Source organism: Struthio camelus, chromosome 2 (assembly GCF_040807025.1).
Source record: "Struthio camelus isolate bStrCam1 chromosome 2, bStrCam1.hap1, whole genome shotgun sequence".
Lineage (NCBI taxonomy): Eukaryota > Metazoa > Chordata > Aves > Struthioniformes > Struthionidae > Struthio > Struthio camelus.
Genome location: NC_090943.1, coordinates 160,371,800 through 160,387,921, shown reverse-complemented (window position 1 = coordinate 160,387,921; position 16,122 = coordinate 160,371,800). Strand labels below are relative to the sequence as shown.

Sequence of the window (16,122 nt, the reverse complement as noted above, 5' to 3'; positions counted from 1 at the left end):
CTTAGTAGATTAAATTCTACTGTTGGGCATGCTGATGAGCATTTCCTCATTTCTCTACAGTGATCTCAGAACCGCAGCTGAGACAGAATCAGAATCAATATGTAGAAGGTTGGTGCTAACAATGTATTAATTGTCAATATTTCCCTCCCTATAGAAACAAGGTTCACTTCTGAAGCTACAGTAGCAGTGTGTAAGAAAACAAGATCGTATAACTGAATAAAATATGAAACACTTTTGGTATTTTGCTTGTACACAAATCCAGAATCCTCAAAGTAAAAGATCTTTTGATGTCAAAAAGAAAAACCTGGGCAAAGGACCCACTGTTTTGCAGGAAACAAGAAATTGGTAGCAATATTTCCTAGACTGGATTCGCATCATTGTGCTGTTCCACATTTTCATGTGACTAGTTCAAATTCCCAAGTGCTTTAGCAGTGGCTGTTTATAATGCTTCGGACTGTGTGCAGCTATGGTTTCGTAAAAATCAGAAACATTAACTGAAATAAAATATAGAAAATCCATTAAAAACAAACCCTTATTGCTTTTCAAAGCTAATAAAGTGTTGAGAGTCAATTTTAAAGACTGTGAGCCTGTGAAGTCTCTAATGCAGGGACTAATCCAACACCCTGAGCATCTGATGGAAAAGATTTCTGTTGTCTGCCATAAGCACAGGATCAGACTCACAGAGCAGTAAATAACTCAGACTCCACCACTCAGCAGAACAAATCTCTTTCAATAGGAAGAATAAAAATTGATCTAAATCTTATCAGAGCTAATGCCAGATTCTTTTTAGGTATGGCTTCTTACACTATTTCAATGAAGGAAGCAAACCAGGGAAATAAAACATGCCTTTTTCTTTGTACACAACGCACAGTCCTAGAAGTTAGGATAGGCACAAATTAAAATTTGTCTCTGAGTGAAACTTATGCAACCATTACTATTAATTCACTGTTTATATAAATTAATTTATGGCATGTTCTCAGGTAAATCCTCTAAGTGCTTTGGCCAAGGTTTGATCTCAGTTCCACGTTTGTGAGTCCATAGCTGCTCTATAAAACAGGTCTGTTACCGGTAGGGCAAAATTTGTTTGCTAGTACTGCATTCAGCTCTACTGTAAAAGAAGGTAGAAATGAGAAATACACTATAAGCAGGACGTCCTACTTAAATCAGCTTATTGTGAATGGAAATATAAAAATGTATAAATAAACATGCATGCATACATATATACACACACACACACACACACACACACACACTCATAGACATGCACAAACATTCATATACTCTCTCTTCTCTTCCAGCAAAAAGCCAGTATCCTTTCCCTGTGAAAAATAAGCACTTCACAGATTAAGGCAGATCCTCATTTCATAAACTGATTTTGGTAAGCTAAGGTTATTTCCAGCTGCTGATCATCTGCTCTGTACTTAAGCACTGAAAGATTTAAGTGTCAAATTCTGCCCTTAGATGCATCCTGTTGAAATCAAGAGAAGTTTTCAGAGGGCAAAGTCAGGTTTACAAGTCAGGTTTATCCACCTAAGAAACAAGGCCTATTGTTTCTATGTACTCATTCAAGGTAGACTGACAAATCTGCAGGGAGAAATACCAGTTACATTAGACCGATTGAGAGAGCTGTAGAAATAACCCTCATCCCTTCAAGCTCCAAGGCACCCGGGTGCTCCGGGTGATTACTGCTCTCTTGCTCGCGCTGTTGGGTTGATGCAAGTTCTCCTCCTTGCACTGCTGGAGTGATGCACACTAAGTATGAGCCAGGCTAATCCTCAGTGTATTACATTTCTAAATAACAGTGGACAGGAAAAGAAAAACCTGAAGACACAAGAGACTGTCAGAGACAGTCATCTCCTCCCATTTGCAGTTCAGTGGAATTAATGATCTTTCCTTGAAGACTTTCCAAGACTAAACCTGTAGTAAGACAAAAGCTACTGATACAAATGAAACCCTCACACAAGCACATCAACACTAAAATCGTACGTTCTTAAGTATTTCTAAGCCTCATTTTTCTCACTCCAAAATGGCTTGCATTTTCACTATTACAAATAAAGGAAATATAGAGGACACATTACTTTGGCTTCTTTTCATCCATCTCCTGAGTTTCGTCGTTGCACGGTGTCAGACTGGCCTTCAGCAACTCATCCAGCACCTGAAAGACGTACCACTCTTCTCCTCCGGCTGCCGTAGGGATTCTGCCTGTGTTTATGATTAACCCACTGAGATATCCGCCACTCCAGGGTGAGGCTGTTTAAACACTTAATTATATTAATGACTCTTTTCTTATTCTAGATAACATTTCCCAACACACTGACGTGTGCAAATGTATTAACTGTTTAGTGAAGACTCTCAAAACTTAGTGGTTTTGGCTCACAGTGCTTCTTCACAGAGACCTTTTTTCCTCCTCCCACTGCGAGTGGGTTCCTGTTGCCGCAGCAGTCAGGTGGAACTGGCTTACAGCCAGACAGCATTTTGGCTCGTAAAACAGCTCCAGAAACACAACAGCCTGATGTTCCGCTGTGTAACTATGCCAGAAATGGGGTATGTGTTTCCTTTCGCAGAGTTTCGTGCAGTTCAGGTATTTGCAACACAGCTCCTCCTCCCTTTCCACACTTGCCAGTCCAGGCTACTACTCTTAGTGTAGAAATACCCAATGACATCAGTGGGAGTTTGGCCAAGATAGTGGAAAACAGTGGACTAGATAGGCTCAGAAAAAGCTCAGAAGTTCAGTTTCCTCAAGGATTCAGAGATTTTGCTCCTATATATCCTGGATAGAGGGAAAAAACATGTCATGATGAAGTCAGTCAAGGATTATAACAAGTTGCCCAGAAAGGCTGTGCAGCCTCCACGCTTGGAGGTTTTCAAAACCCAGCTGGATAAAGCCCTGAGCGACCTGGTCTGGTATCACAACTGACCCTGCTCTGAGCAGGAGGTTGGACTAGAGACCTCCTGAAGTCTCTTCCAGCCTGAATTATCCAATGAGTCTGTCCTCTGGTCCTGTATTCTAGTCTTGATAAAGGCATGTGCACATGTATCAGCATTCACAGCATGGGCTGAGAATGAAATCTGCTCCATGTACCGCTGTTAATGTTACCGTGACCACACAAGTTATTCCTCCTCTCTGAACTACAGTTCATCTCCTTTGTAATACGGGAATGAGCCTAGTTCCTTATTTCCCTGGGGCATTTCCCTTAGCGTTTCGAATCATAGCATGAAATTTTGAGATGATTCATTCAGCAAATGATACTCTATAGTGTCACAGCAATACAACAGACGTAGCATTTACATTGGTCCTTAGACCAAAGAGAATGTAAACGTTGGCACAAAGCACAGGTGTGTTCGAGACAATGAGAAATGTCTCGCTCATCCTACTTAAACCAACAGATCATCAATCTGCTGACTAAATATGAAGGCAGACGGTGGTAATCAGCCATTCATTTCAGCTCCCATATCAAAAATATATGCATGCTTCATTGTTCTTTAAAGTTCTTTGACAGTAGCTCTGCTTCGCTTATTAAAAAAATGCAATTAATTAAAAAGATAAACAAATTGATGCAACTAATACAATTAGCAAAAAGAGGGGAGACCTGGCTCATTAGTATTCAGTTCAGTAGCTTTACAATTCACATTCAAGTGTTGCCAAAAGGTCATGTTCAGGAGCTAATGAGGAAGAAAAGAAAAGCCTGGGCTCTTGATAAAAGGAGTGTTTACTACAGAAAAGTTAATTCTAGTCTTTCCAAACAGAAACTCCTTTCCAGCTTGGTTAAAAACAGGTTGTGGCAGAGGGACACAACAAAGGACGTTGGCATCTGTTGGGATGTTTTTTTGATTTGATTTTTCAGATTATATGGCTGTTTCAGCCCTTGGCTAGCCAGCACAGATGTTCTAGCTGTTATGGAAAACACACAGAGATTTGTTCATATGATCTAATTTAGACGTTGATCATCTGGCGGGGTTTCACACAGCAGTTTGAGCCAATTTAACAGCTCGATACCGCTGAAAGGGGATAGACGTATTACCTCCCTTCGCTAACCTCTTTTTTCTCTCAGCCTTGTTGCTGCTGCTCATGTTACGCCAGCTAGAGAAGCACTGCTCCGAGCACATTTAACTTACTAATCCAGCAGGAATGAGTGGACATGTTCCTGCTGGGCTCATGAGTGGAGCTGGCTTGCAGAGGAGGCAGGGAGCATGGAGCCAGAAGAAAAGGAAGGAGCGTGATCTCATGTGCGATCACGCAGCTGGGAGCAGGAAGCAGGACTCGGGGGATGGAGCCAATGCAACAAGTCATCAGACTGGCCAGGACACTCGTGAAACCTCTGTCTTAAGAGCTTGATTTAGGGTTACAGGCTCCTTGTGTGGTCAATGAAGACACTGGGGATGCTGCTCCTTCCTTGTTTTGTCCCAAGATAAGTTTATCATGATAAAGTAATTCTGGTGCTTGAGGAAGGACTCTTCCAACGGCAGACAGGAGAGGGCTCAGGCACAGACGTAGGGACGCAAAGGGAGCAATTCAGCTACCTCAGCAGGGTCAGCCAGTGCTATCTACGACGCTCCAGGATGTCCCCACTTGGCCTCCATTCCTTCCTCCAGAAACCTGTGGATGCCCCATAGAGCCTGTGCTTCACCTGCCAGCCCTTGCAGATGTCATAACATGGGATCGCTGGCATCTCCAATAGCACTAGACGCCTGTGTTTATGCTGGCCCATTTCGCTTGTGGTTCAGCAGACCAGAGGCTGCTTAGGTGTGACCCTCTAGTTTTCAGCAGGCAGTGCCGCGAACTGAGCTCCTTTCACAGTTTCTGCCAGTGACTAAAAAGCCGTGCCTCTGGTGTTCGCCCTTTACAGTGCTGAACGCTTTTACTTTGTATTCAGGGCATTTTTCTGGAGCTCGTTTAGGTCAGGGGATATGATAATTGGGGTGGTAATTATATGACAGCATTGATGCAGTTTCATTCATATTTAGGATACTGATACACCTTAAGGAGGGAAGATCATCTCATGCAATGCTAGAAACTCATCACGCAGCCATTGGCATCAGCTTGCCCTTGCTCCAGACACTTTTGCATCACAGCTCCGGGCACTTCCTAATGCACTGGTCCAAAGGAGGCCAGCAGAGCTGCACTGTACTGCTCTACATGAGCAGAAAGGGACTTCATGAGATTAAGTGATATTAACCTCACCCTAGCTATTTTTTTTCTCTAAACCTCTGGAAGGGGCCAGTCTCCTGGCTCCACAAGGAGGCCACCAAAGGCTTTTCTGCATGGGGGAGCCCAGGAGAGCTAATCTGAATTAATTTTTAACGTGGACAAATTCAACCGCATTAATCTCTACATAGAGACATATGCTCAGGATCAAAGTGGCACTAATTTGATTTGGTTTGCTGAAGCTTGGAAGAAGTGAATTAATAGAAAATGAAATGAGGGGTGCTTGTATGTCCTGAAGGAGTTTGTCTGGGAGATGTGTGATCCCCTTGAAGCCCCCAAGCGCAGAGGAAGCTGCAAAATATTAACTGTGAATTGGAAAAGGAGGGACCACGGTGCTCGTGTGCTGACAGCAGGGAGGAAAGGAAGAGGAAAATGTGCCGATGCCTTTTGATCACCCTGGTGCTAAGCACGTGCCAGTACCTCAGGGCTACTGCACACTCACAGAAATGCCAGGAACACAGGGTAAATTTATTGTATAAGCAGACTTCAAAGAGATAAAATGAGTGCAAATTCTTAGTGGGGCTTCTGCTGTCCTCTGACAGTGGGATTTGGTTTGGTATGAGCTGACACTCATTTCAAAGAACAACAGATGAGCTTTTTAACAAAAATGTATCCAGTGACTAAACACGGAAAACATTTTTGTGTTTCTATAAAGGAAAGAAAGACAAAAGCAGGTCTGTCTCGGCCAACCCATCTTCGGGGCTACGATGCTGATTAGAAAGAGCTGCTCATCTGGCCGAGGGATTACGTGAGCTAGGCACTTTCCTGGTGCCAGGGCAGGTGACTTCTAGAAATATCCTTGACTCATAAGTGTTTACTCATGAATATTTCCGCAACCCATGACTATAAGGTAACTTGATTAGAAAGTTTAAATGAGAGCAACCAAAAGGTGTGGCTAGCTTTCATTACATTGTTGTTATTATTACTTTGAATAATGCCATCATGCTTGCAAGGAAGAGTTTAACTAGCGTAGCACAGTTTGTCGAAATGCTGAGGAGCAGCACAGTCTGTGTAAAGCCCACTGCTGAACAGAAATGGGAAAAGAGGCAATGAGGAAAAGGGACCTAGTCAAGCAGAGGCAAAGCTGGCGGATGCTTCCATATGCTTCAGAAAGAAAGGTGAGGGGATACCAAAAGGCTGGTCTATGTTGAAAACTCATTCGGGGACTTTATTATGAAGATATTTCATTTACACTGTGGTCACACCTAAAAAAACCCTAGTATGGCTCAAGCATCCATCATTTGTTTGTTTTGTGACAAAAAGTAAATATTATGCCACTGTGTATATCTACGTTACCCTTGTACTTTTAATATTCCGTGCAGTACTGTAATATTCTGCAACAGAAGATGACAGAAGTGGGCAGGGTAGAGACGAGGAGGACTAATACGATCTAGGGTATGGAACAGCATCCAGACAAGTAACTACTGCAAAAATTAGCATGTTCAAACTTGGGAAAGAAGAAAAAGTAGGATATGATGGGGGCTTCAAAAATCATTGGGGGAATGGCAAAGATGAACAGGAAACATTTGTTCACTATTTCTCAATGTAGAAGCTTATTTGCATAGGATACGCAGCTAAGCTGTGGAACAGACGAACTAGTTCAGGTGCCGCTGCTTAGCACTGCACCATGTAATGTCGATACATCCAGAACTGAGTCAAGGTAAAACTGCTCCGTTCAGAGGACAAGGTTCTCAAGCACAGTAGGTTTTCAAAACAGTTTTTTTTTTTTTTTAATTCACACTTAACAGTGTGAATTTCATCTCTGGCTTCTCCAGTAGTTCAGGCTTCTCAAAGAAAGTCACTAGATTTTCATGCAAAAATTCAGTCCTAAAAAGAGGGTTATTAATGAAAGAGGATCGGAATAGTTTCCATGTACAGCTACTATAAAAACACTTTCCATGTACTGAACTGGAAGAAAATATGTCATTTAAATTAACCACAACTTGCTTTAAAATTTTGATGGCGCTTTTTCTCCACTTTCAGAACAGAAACCCCCCGAAACACACAGTTAACATCTTATATTGCCTAATTTAAGCTAGCACAGAGCCTGGAAAGCTGCCAGGGAGGCTGCATCCCCTTTCTCTGCCTTTCCACAGCTGAGGAAGGGGTAAGCGTGGACCTCCTCTTTCCAGGAAAAGGTTGTGGTCAAAGTCATTCAGGCCTGAGGTCTTCTGGAGGTCCTAAGCCACTCGATGCTCTGAAAGAAGGGAAGGGTGTGGCCCTCCTCCTTTTCTTTGGCTTAGTTAGTAGAGCTGATAATAGCTGTGACAACAGGAATTTCTGCTGGAAAACGTTGGCAGGGAACATCCCTGAGAAGTAGTGCTAAAGGGCCAGAGCCACTCTGAGAGGTGGGTTTTCTTGGTCCGTAGCGGCTGAATAGGGAAGGAAGAGAAAGAAGAACAAAATGCTCCATGCCAGCAATGCAAATAGCCTTGCGGTCAGACACCAGCCTGGAGATGCAAGGTCTCTGGGGTCAGCCAAGTCTCCCAGCAGCCACAAGTGCCCCTGTCACTGGCGTGTCAAGTAAGGCATCCTTCTTCCTGCTGTGTGGAAAACCAGTGATGTCTCAGGTTCATTGCTCACTCTTCTCTTGAAATCATGTCTACACCTTTAACAGCCCCACCTCCCTGTTGGCATCTGCTCCACAGCTTGCCTAAACCTGGTATAATGAACCAAATATTTTTAATTTGTTTTGACACAGCTCTTTGCAATTTGGTGCCCCAGAGTCCTTGTGCTAGAAGAGACAATGGACAACGTCTAGCCACCCCCTCCAGGCCACTCTGCACTTTTGAGACCTCTACCGCATCCTCCATCCTCTTTTTTCTCTTTGGAAAGTTACAAAGCTCAGTTGTTCTCAGCCATTTCCCATTCTTTGGGTCATCCAAGCTGTCTTCTTCTGAATCCTTCCTCTTCTATGATATTCCTTTTAAGGGGGCAAGTTTGGGCTGCCAGCATCACAAGGGCTTCAGCAGCGGCTGCAGATGGTAGGCAGCTCCTCACCATTAGCACCAGTGCAACCTGACCACAAGGGAAGATTTCTCCTGCGTTTCTAAATGCACAGTGAGGAGAGACATAGGTATTTGTCACACAGCCACAGCCTCTGAGTTGCAGCTGGCATGGAAGAACAGAGCACAAATGAAGAAAGAAGGAAGGGACATCCTGCACGCTTGATTCCCCCATCATCATCACAGCTGCACCTGAGGAGGACACGCCACAGGCAACCTCATGTGAGACTGGAGAGGGTGCTGGCATACACCCCGTCTTGCCGCTCGATCTCAAGAGCACAAAGTCCTCTCAACCGCTGCAGGGCATTGCAAGCAGCTAGTGCCAGGACAAGTTACGACAGGGCCAGGAGGAAAATGTGCACCATTGTGAAATCTAAGGGTTCAAGCACGTGGGACACCACGCAGCTCCAGGCACAGGTTAGCACGGTCTGTTCCCTTTGATCGTAGTGGGACCGCAGGTGCGCAGTACCCAACAGGACTGGACACTAAGCACCCACACACATGGACATCATGCAGGCACAGTGCTGCTTTAGGCACATTTCTGTCTTTCTGACATTACAGCCTTAAGCATCCTGTTTTTATTCCCTGAGTCACTGTATTTGAAGCATCAATAAACAAACATGACAAGGCTCTGCTATTTCTATAGTCTATGCTGTAATTCCTACAACTCTTGTAGTTCCCATCACCCAAACCCACACACGCCACGAATGCCTTGACAATAGCAATGTTTACAATACTGCTGAAAACACATTTACGGTACTAGTCTACAGGATGTCAGCTTTCCAGGCCTTCTTTCATTTCACTTTGCTTATCTCATAAGCGTACCTTCATCTTAACGCAATCCACTTCCCTGCCTACCCACAGATCTAACAAAAAAAGTGCAAAATGAAGAAAGCCATATACAAGCCAACGCACACATGGGAGGAAGAACTTGAACCTGCAGCCAAACTTCCTGTTATGCTGTTTTCTCTCCTCTTTGCACTGACAGTGAAGTTGCCACCTAATGTGGATGGCAGAGGTGACATTCATCTCTCCTTACCCCAGATATCTGCAGAGTAAATGTTCACACATGAATCAGTGATCTAGAGTCTTTTGGTCAATGGAGGGAAATAAGCATTGGGAGAGCTTGGTTGGCCTCACATCCCTCTAGAGAACCAGTGCAGGTATGGACACCTACTAGGGGAACCCACCCTTGTGCTCTCTGAGCAGTTACACGTTTAAGATTATTTGTGGCCTCGGCCAGGAGAGTGGATCAAGGGGTCCTTCCCAACCCTGTGGTCCTATATTATACTTACTGACATAATGAGAAGACATGTCTAATAACTAACGCCATGAAGGGAGCAGTTCCTGTTCATATACTCCTGTCAAGCTCAAAGCGTCAACCACAGCAGCCTTGCCCCTAATGTAGCCTTCCCATACTGTATTACTTGATACCACCTGAGAGCTACGTTATGCTTGGTTTTGGCATCAAGTGGAAAGAACATCATGAGAGTACGCACCCGTGTGATCACTGGCACCTTACCAGTCTGCTCCACAGGCAAAGCTTCAACCACATCCTTACAGGATGATCCCACACCTTCGCCTAGTATTGCTTAACAAAATCAAATGCAGCTTACAGAGGCTTTTATCTGGACCCCTCTCTGCTGTTATATGAGCACTTGCCAATGGTCTATCACACAGAGATTTCTCTGCCTCAAGCAAATGCCTCCTATTTTAATCAAATAAATTTCTCTTCCTCGTTTGCATCCTTAAGGCTTCCCATGCAACTCAGATGTACATATTTTAGTTTCTCTCTGCGATAAAACACTCCATATTGTCCATCCAAACAGCTGCATCTATATAACTATAGTAAAAGCATGACAAAGTTGGTTTTCTTCCTTCCTGTGTTGCACTTCTTGGTATCTCATACAGTTATGCTCTGTTGGTTTATCAAATTCACTAGCAATTTATTCATTTAAATTAAATCAGAAATGTTGTGGGTGACATTTTAATGCTTGTATGTTAGCAGATGTCCATTTTGCTTTTCTGCTTCAGCGGAAACAAGCTTATACAGAATTTTCTCAGCGGTGTCCATAATACAATCTCACCTCTGGGCAAGCTTCCAAGCCTCAGCCGCTTGGTCATATGTATGAGGGAGTGTTTTGCACTTTAAAACCTCTCACAGCATTGGCCACAGTAATCTTTCATTCTCCCTTCCAAAAAAATCATCTCCTCATCCTCCAGCGATTTACCTACTTGCCTACAAACACATTGCTTTAAAGTAACATTACTCACGGGATCATTATTTACCTATTTTTTGTATGACCAAGTAGTTATTGTATCTATAACACCACGTGTGTGTTCATTTGTTCAGATCCTATTCCATAGAATATGCTTGATGAAGAAAAGAGAACTATACCTTTGAATTGCCTTTGATTTTGGTGTGAGCCAGACCGAGCCCCCACATACACATAATGAATTTCTTCCCCTCTCCTTGATTCTGCATTAACAGTTTCATTCCTTTTACAAGCACTTGGGAAATGATTACTTCCCCTTATTAAGTTGGACTGCCATTGATTCTGATTTTCCCAGCCTTGTCTTTGTTTCTGTGTGCATGCAGTTATGGAGAATACTTAGCATCAGAGCCTTCTGCAGTTCCCCCCATTACTGTTCCTGTCCCGACTTCATTAGCATTCCTTGGAGTACACTTTTTATCAACTTCTGAACAGCTGCCCGCAAATTTCCATAATAGACATTTGGCCTCTAAGCACATCCGCTGCTAATGGATTTGGAATTGCTCTGTGTGTTTATGTGTGCCACTTCTCCCTCGTAATACCTGTGGGATAATTTGTAGACCATTTTTTATATTATGCCCGTATTTAATTTTCTTCACGATGTCTCCGAATGAGACCAGAATGGTGATATCTTCATACGGCCCTACTTCAAAGCTGCATACAGGACTTAAATAGGGAGTTACAGAAGTAATAGAACATATTCTGTCTTCTTGATGGCCCAATATTGTTACAGACAAGCTCCAGAAAAAAAGTATAGCAGAGGGCCAGATCCAGACAGCCTGCATTCAGCATCCAACATAGATACTGCCACCCCTAAAACACCCGGTCCCTGAATCATCTCTGTGATTTGCAGCCCATGAAATAACTGCACATATAGTTGATAAAGACTTCTCAGGAGTCCCACCAACCAAAGCAAAGGGCCTCTCTGCTGGAGGCAGAGCTCTCCCCGTGAGCAGCTCTTTGCTCCGCATGCCAATCATGCAGCTGGAAAACTCCAGGGTTGCATGTGAACAGGCAATTTTTGATTCAAGTGACTCAGGATTCCATTTTTAACCAAATAAGCCTTCCAAAGCAATGCATTAACTTTTGGACATAGCAAACATCTTCACAAATAGCCGTACAAGCGCTTCTGAACATCCAATAATTGAGTCCCTGACCTAAGTATCCCATGTGGTGTTCAGTTCTCATCAGTTCTAGCAAACTAAGCCACTAATAGCTCAATTCACTTATTCAAAATGCTAGGCAAATATCTCACTTACTATTATCAAAGCAGCAAGTTAGATGGCATTTGTCACAGTGCAAACAGCACAAACCCTTTACTCTGATACGATCAATGCTAGAGATTTTTCACAAGCATTTTTACAGCCAGGTTTATCTTGGGGTTCCAATTGTCATCATTTTATCGTTAAGTTTTTGCAAAGCATCATAGGGCAAGGGTTTTTCATAAGCTGAGAGCTGGGATGGGATCGCTCGAGAATCTCAACATTTCCTTAAAAAAATGCTGTCCATTTCTACCATCCTTCAGCTGCAGAGAAACTCATTAATACGCGAAGCAAAACCATCTACTGACTGAGAAATCAGAGAATAACTCAAGAGTCTTCTTATCTGTTGGAGCATTCTACCACTTGGCGGTGTGCAGTTTTTAATGTTCCCACATATTGTGCAAATCAGTCTTAAGAGATCAAAGAATTTGCTCAATTATTAGAAATTACATATAAGGAAGGGGGAGGGGGGGAGATGAAAAGCAAATTCCCTCTTGCAGTTCTGACAATGGGACTCCTTTTTTCCTCTTCCAACAGCTTTTTTTCCGTTCTTGGCTTATTTTTGTCCTAGATTGTCAGCCCATTGAGATTGTAAATATGGTGCAGTTTTTATGGAAAGTATCAAATGGTAGGCCGGGTAGAAATATAAAATTGGACTATAACATGGAGCGGTATCTGCTGAGCAGTCTGGTGCATTAACACCCCTGTCCATCATGTGTTCAGATCAGTTTAACTCAGCATCAGATACGCAGTTTACTTTGAGGAAGAATCTTATTTGAATACTACGGCCGTGAGAAATTTCCTTGTATTTCTGGCAAATGTTTATTTACTCAGTAATGATTTCAGACTCAACTTCAGATCCGAATACGCAAAGCCAGAACTGCGGTTTCCCTGGTTCCGTGAACTCACTTTCTGTAGCAGGGCGCGGAGGAGACAGCGAGGCTGGCAAACGTCACCTGGCAGTGTCCTGTTTGAGGATCTCGTTAGCCTTTCCCAAGTGTGCACCTCCTGGCTCTACGTTTGTTCTTCACATCTTTTTCCACGGTCACTCACATCTCTTCTCAAGAAGGACGATGGTGCTGTTGTGCAAACACAAGCACTCTATGGCTCACCAAATGGCTTAAACAACTGCTGCGTGCTTCTCAGTGTCTCTGGTTCAACAACAGTGATTACTCCCTGAGGTCCCCAGCCAGAATTTGGGTCCCACAGTCTTAGGACTCATTCAGATCCATGCAGAGAGACAGCCTCTGTCCCAAAAATCTTAAAAATCTGGGCAAACTTAGGTTGTGTTTTCGTAAGTGAACTGGCATATAAAGAGACCCCATAACATGACCTTCTCCTTATTGGGTTTGTTTTTTGCATCATCATGTACAAAACTTGTCTGGGTACAAAATGATAAGGTGAAAAATAGAGCCCTACTTCAGTAAAAAAAAATGAGCTGAAGAGAATGTGATTTCAGGAAGGTCACGCAGACCTCTCAAATCCCAGATTATTGGATGAATGAGGTGACCCACAGCTATACACTGAGTCATAAAATAGATCTGCCCTTGGCAGTGGCCAAGCTATATGCTGAATCAAACTGTACTAAAAATATGAAAGGCAATGGTGAAGGAAATGGAGAAGATTCTTTTATAAAAGCTGCTCCCATACTCCTTTTATAATACTTGCCTAGATTTTAAAGCCAACCACCACTGTCTGGACTCTCTCAGAGAGAAGAAAATGTAGCTGCTGCCTCAAAGCATTCGCTATCCAAACAGAAAAAAACATATGAGAGAGAAAATATTTCCCTAAGCTGCCTGTGATTTGACTCACTGCTTGTTAGGAGCGTTTGATTTGTAAATGGCAGAAAATATGCCCCCATTAAATTGCCTTCCCATACCAAACACACGCTGCAGAAATTATAGCCCCTATTAAACAAGAAGGCATCAATGAGTGCAAAAAGCTTTTTTGCTTCATTTCAGCTCTTCTGCACAAAATGAAATCAACAATAATATTTGCATAGTCTGTTTTGAACTGCCTTAAATCACAACAGAGATTGTGATGCCTAATTGTTGAACACATCAACGCTCTGCCAGGGTTAACACAGAAACAACTCACCTCCTTACAGCATCGTTGCAGATTAGTGAAGCACAGAAGCCAAATACTTTTCTTTCTGGTGTAGAAGCAAATTTGTTAGCCTGTAAAGGATCTGCTTTCTTTTAAGTAAAAAAAAGAAAAAATTCACTGCATTAAGCGTTTGAAAGTCAGATAAAAATAGGCATCGAGGAATATAAATATTGAATTAAAAAAAGAGAGAGAGGAGGACAGTGGCCTCTTTGCATCAGTTGTTGAGACAAAAGTGAAAGAAAATATTTTTTCAGGACATTTAGATTAGTTTTGTAACAGATATTATGTAGACTGCTAGCCACAGTTTTTCAATTTGAATTTAGATTTTAGTTTAAAAAAGATATTAACACAAAGTTCAGGCATGTTAAAATGTAATCGGTATAAGACTGAAACCAAAGCAGCACTGTAATAACCACCATTCAAATTGGAAAACCAGCTGTCAGTCACCTGTGATAAAACTTATTTACGTCACTTCATCATTTGAGCATGCATAGTCTTCATTTTTTCCAGATTCTCTTCCAAATGGGAATCTGGATTTTTCTCAAAGGAACACGGTTTCAGATCCAGGGGTAGCTTATCATATCACTTATCCCCAAGAACTAGGATGACCTAAGAAAACTGTAGCTACCCCGGTTCCCTCACGCCTGCCCCTTCTCTTTTCTGTATAGAACCCTTAAAAAAATTATTTGGTCCTTTATGGAAAAAATATCAGTAGATTTGAAAACATTGTGACATTTACGCCCAGTTTTTCTCCCATTTGAAAAGAATTCCCTGACTTGAGATGGGATAGAAGAAAATTCAGGATTGGTGAGATGCCACCTTCAAAAAGGCCACTTACAGGAATGCTTACATGTAAAAATGAGCAACTACACGTAGGAATCGCAGACGCTGCATTTGTACGAGTCTCTGTGAGAAAGTCTTCAGGGAAAACGTTAGATTCTTAACTCCTCCGCCTTCTTCACAGCTAACAATTTATGAAAGATTTAACAAAGTTCATTTAACTGCCATTGTGTGTTCAAGCACACGAGAATAGGATTTGAGGGAAGAAAGCCTGATGCTTTTTTGCAGAGGATAACAAAAATCCTTTGCCATCTGACTGCTTTCTTTTTTCAGTGAAGGAAAGGAGCATTTGCAAACACAGTCTGCAGCCCGCCAGCTCTTTCCTGGCTCCCCGCGGAAGCGGCAGCACAGGAGCTCCTGGACAGCTTCTCAGAGATCCGTTCCCACCCAGGCACCAGCAGCCAACGCTTGGAGAGGGAACCTCGGCGTCGGAAACGTGCACAGAGCTCTGCAAGGGCCACGTACTGACCGCATGCTGCAAATAACGGCAAGTCTCAAACCCTAAAATACCTTGTCAAGAGTCAAATATCAGCATATCAGAACCTGGATAAAGCCAGCAAAGAATCTGGTGATGTTTACTTGCAAAAACTCTAAGCCTTACTCTTAAAAGTAATTGCACAAAATTTGAAGTTTTACATCACTCAGCAACTGCTGAAGTATTTCTATGTGACTTTGGAAGCTCCTGGTCCAGCCTTTGATGGAAATCGGAGTGGAAGGTGGGCCTTCTACATCCTGCTTCAATGTTCTCCCTGTGACACTACGAATTGAGGAAAAAGGGGATGAAAGGAGGAAGGAGTCTCTTTCAGTCTCTCCTGAAGAAGTTCTGCTTTATGTAACTAAAGCTATATGCATAGGGCAGCCAGGCGCACACCTCACAGCTATTCTGACCGCAGTCACTGCTGCCCGGCAGGGCTGAGCTCGGGCTGCCTCCCAGGGCTCGGGCAGGCACGGCGGCAGCAGGGCCTTTGCTACAGCAGGAATTTTCTCTGCCTCAGCCCCAGACTAAGAGGGAAAACAGCAGTCCTGGGCAGCTCTTGACGTGTGCTGAATATGGAGCAAACACATCCAAGAAGACTTTGAGGGGTGGCGTCAGTGTTTTCTGTATTATTTCTTGATCAGCTATTTCCACAGCCAACTTACATGTGAGAAAGACAGGAGCATCTTTTTCTTTTTAACACAGTTCCCAGGAAGCTGGAGGCTACCATCACGCTTCATTCCCTCTTGGGAGGGCTCCTAGAGGCAGCTTTGCCAGCACCATTCTCAAGATTAACCTAACTGCGAGGTGTCTGCAAAGCAGGCTGGTGGTTCAGCAGACCTCGAGCCAGCACCTGGCCCCATACCTCTCTTCCTAGAAGGGCTGCAGCCCCTCTACCTCCAGGAAGAGAAAAAGCAATAGCGATCCCCTCAGCAGAGCACAGAGGACATGCTTC

General features: G+C 43.2%; 1 protein-coding gene across 1 annotated transcript in view; it reads right to left on the bottom strand.

Annotated features, from left to right (window-relative positions):
• The window catches only part of FER1L6 (fer-1 like family member 6), an 88,748-nt gene extending 86,575 nt beyond the window's left edge, over nucleotides 1-2,173 (bottom strand). The window contains exon 1 of the mRNA XM_068933227.1: nucleotides 2,079-2,173. Coding sequence (XP_068789328.1) covers nucleotides 2,079-2,098 — 20 coding nt within the window. The 5' untranslated portion in view covers nucleotides 2,099-2,173. The remainder of the gene's footprint in view (nucleotides 1-2,078) is intronic.
• Between the last annotated feature and the right edge of the window lie 13,949 nt (nucleotides 2,174-16,122).